This window comes from Merops nubicus, unplaced genomic scaffold (genome assembly GCF_000691845.1).
Source record: "Merops nubicus isolate BGI_N331 unplaced genomic scaffold, ASM69184v1 scaffold30612, whole genome shotgun sequence".
In the NCBI taxonomy this organism is placed as follows: domain Eukaryota; kingdom Metazoa; phylum Chordata; class Aves; order Coraciiformes; family Meropidae; genus Merops; species Merops nubicus.
This window is the reverse complement of record NW_008594752.1, coordinates 733-3,590: the sequence shown is the minus strand read 5'-3', so window position 1 is coordinate 3,590 and position 2,858 is coordinate 733. Positions and strand designations below refer to the sequence as shown.

The 2,858-nt window shown below is 58.8% G+C and overlaps 1 protein-coding gene across 1 annotated transcript in view; it reads right to left on the bottom strand.

Moving 5' to 3' along the window:
- The window catches only part of NOL6 (nucleolar protein 6 (RNA-associated)), a gene marked incomplete at both ends in the record, with an annotated part of 12,620 nt that extends 9,971 nt beyond the window's left edge, over window positions 1-2,649 (bottom strand). The window contains 6 exons of the mRNA XM_008935872.1: window positions 9-170; window positions 301-435; window positions 1,172-1,340; window positions 2,002-2,181; window positions 2,445-2,561; window positions 2,624-2,649. Coding sequence (XP_008934120.1) covers window positions 9-170; window positions 301-435; window positions 1,172-1,340; window positions 2,002-2,181; window positions 2,445-2,561; window positions 2,624-2,649 — 789 coding nt within the window. The remainder of the gene's footprint in view (window positions 1-8; window positions 171-300; window positions 436-1,171; window positions 1,341-2,001; window positions 2,182-2,444; window positions 2,562-2,623) is intronic.
- Window positions 2,650-2,858: the final 209 nt, after the last annotated feature.

The following is a 2,858-nucleotide window of genomic DNA, read 5'->3' as shown; positions in this document are numbered from 1 at the left end:
ACCCCCCTTGCTGGCCTGCCGCTGGTTCAGCCACACCTTGAGAAGGGCCAGGCCATCCTTCATGCCCGGGAAGTCGGTGGCTGCACTAGACAAGAAGTGCAGGTGGGACAGCAGCACCGTGTCGCAGAGGATGGAGTTGTTGTAGTGCGGGGTCGGGGGCTCCGTGGCTCCTGGGTAGGGAGACAACAGCACGCTGGACCCACTCACAAGCCTCCCGTTCATCAGAAAGGGCTGCAGCAGACCCTCCTCCTTCCCTGGCTAAACCGAGCAGCCTTGGGCTCCCCCAGCACCAGGCCCTACCTTCTTTGGAGGTGCTCTGCTCCATGAACCAGGCTGTCCGGACATTGTTCTTGCTGGGATAGAAGCGGATGGGTTTGAAGAGACCCGGGGCAGGGCAGGCGTGGAGTCGCACAGTGACCATCTTCTCATCCTTGCCTGTAAGCACCAGGGGGCAGATGTGTGGGAAGAAGAGACATCAGAGACTAACCAGTGAAAACAGGGAGCATCCCCAGCCTGGGGAAAGGAAAACTCCTTCCCAGCAAAGCTCAGCAGCAGTGGACATCATCTCAGAGCAGACTGACCACATCCCAGAGCCAACAACAACCCTGAGGTCACACTGCTCACATCCAAGTCCTGTCTTTGTCCTCACTGGCCAGTCTAGTAATCCATCACCCTCCTGCCACCCTGGCCTTGCCACACTACTGCCTGCCCCAGACGCAAACCCACTACCACTCCAGGTCTGTGGAAATGAGCAGACCCTGCACCCCACATCCTCCCAGAGAAAAGCCAGGCTGCACACAGATGCCTGGGGAAGGCAAGATGATGGTGGGCAGCAAGGTGGAATGGCAAGGAGGACAGTGCTAGACATGGACATGCTTTCGTAGGGTCTGCTTAGCTCCCTGTAGCGGAGGCGAGCCAGCAAGGCCAAGGCTGGGGAGCACAGCCAAGCTGCAGATGAGGATAGGGAAGGGAAGAGAGCTTGAGGAGTAGGTTCTGTGAGGAGGGAGAGGACAACAGGGAGCATGAGAAGCTCCAAAATTTATCACCAATAGCAACAACAGCCCCAGACTGACCCTCCCCAAAGGGCCCATTATGCAGTGTGAGACCTGTGCCCTCCACCTAAGGACAGTACCCACTCACGCCCATCATCAGAGCAAGGCTCAAGGGCTACCTTGAGGTCTCAGGAGCAAGATGGGTTTGAGATGGTTGCTGTTCATGTAGGCAAACTTCACGCTGCCAAAGAGCTTCTCCTTGGAGAAGTGCTGGGCGATGTGAGCCAGGTACAGAGCTCTCTTGCGGTGGTAGCGCTGGTTCAGGTTATCCTTGTCCTGGAAGATTTCCTGGGAAGAGAGGGACAGGGCAATCCCACCTCACCTGGCTGGAAAGGTCGGTTCAGCCCGAGGTGCTACACCACACACAGAGCCCCTGACCTCACTCGCAGCCCTGCCTTAGCCGCGTGGCTACAGCCCCTGGGACCTCCAAGTCAGTCTGGAGCACCACCTTGCTGCTAGCCTACCAGGCTCTAGGATCACAGGAAACAGAGTAGAGCCATGCAGACAAACGGGGTGTTCTTTGCCTCAAACCCTGTCAGAGCAAGTCTGGGCAGCAAGGGGAGGACGCTCGAGAGGGGCAACAGCCTGCAAACATTACCCTCCCTGTAACAAGAGTCTTGGGAGCTGAAGCAGGAGTGCAACAAAGGGTACAAATCTGGGCAGCACCTATCTCCCTGGCACGGTGGAAGAGGTTTGTCCCAGGCAGAGAAGGAAGCCCCTCATGAGGGGCTAACATCAAATGAGCCAAGAGCTCTGAGGGAGCTGGTGGTGAGACCACACTCCCCAGCTCCGCGTGGCCGTCACCACACTGCTCACCCAGACTCTGCAGCCTCCCTCGGGAAGGGAGCAGCCAGGGCAGGAGTCGATGGAGGCAGAGGGGAGGAAGAGCAGGGAGGGGAGGGGGCTGCGTGGGGCCTCAGGCCACCCAGGAGCCCGCAGGGCCACTCACCCTTGGCATGGTGACCGCCACATCCACGTTGATCTCCGGCTTCACGCAGGTGCCCAGCAGGTAGCTGCCCACCACGCTGAGCTCGGCCGGGGGCACGAAGCGGAACCTCCCCTTCACCCCGAAGGGCACCTGCAGGAAGGGCACCCTCACGCCCCGGGGCAGCCAGGCCTGGTCGGTCAGCTGGGAGCAGAGGGGGACACAGAGCACTCTATGTGTCACCAACAGCAGAGGGGCAGGGACCAGAACCCCCTCCCCACACAGCCGCAGCTGCCTGCACCCCAGCCGAGAGACAGAGCGACCCCCGCTCCCCTCCGAGGTAAAGCTATGCAGTATTTGTTCAGACCCTGAGGGACATGGTCCATGAGGACCTCTGCTTGCACAGCAATGGCAGAGCCTGCTCCATACAGGGATCTTCCCACCTCCTCCCTCCCTCTGGAACATACTTCAGTTTCTGGGGTCTCGGGGATGGCGCTCAGCAGCCTGTTAATTTCATGGAGGAAGGCATCGATCTTCTTCTTCTTCGTCTCCTTCAGTGTCACCTCCTTCAGAAGCTCTTCAATCTGTAGGGGGGAAAGGGACCATCAAATGCAGCTGCAACACTGGAATTGCTCCTGCCCACTACCTTGTCCTCCAGCAGCAGCGACAGGGCTGGTGAAGAGGGCAGCAGGTGAGTTAGGGAACACACCCACAGCTCTCACAAACCCTGCCTGGAGCCGGGACTGCTCTCAGCTCCTGGGTAGAACAACACAGGCCATCTACCAGGTAGTGCTGAATGGCAACTGACTTCATCCCACCAGCTTCCATGTGAGATCCAGCCACAAAACAGTGTGATTCACAGAGGCATAACTCTCAGGAAG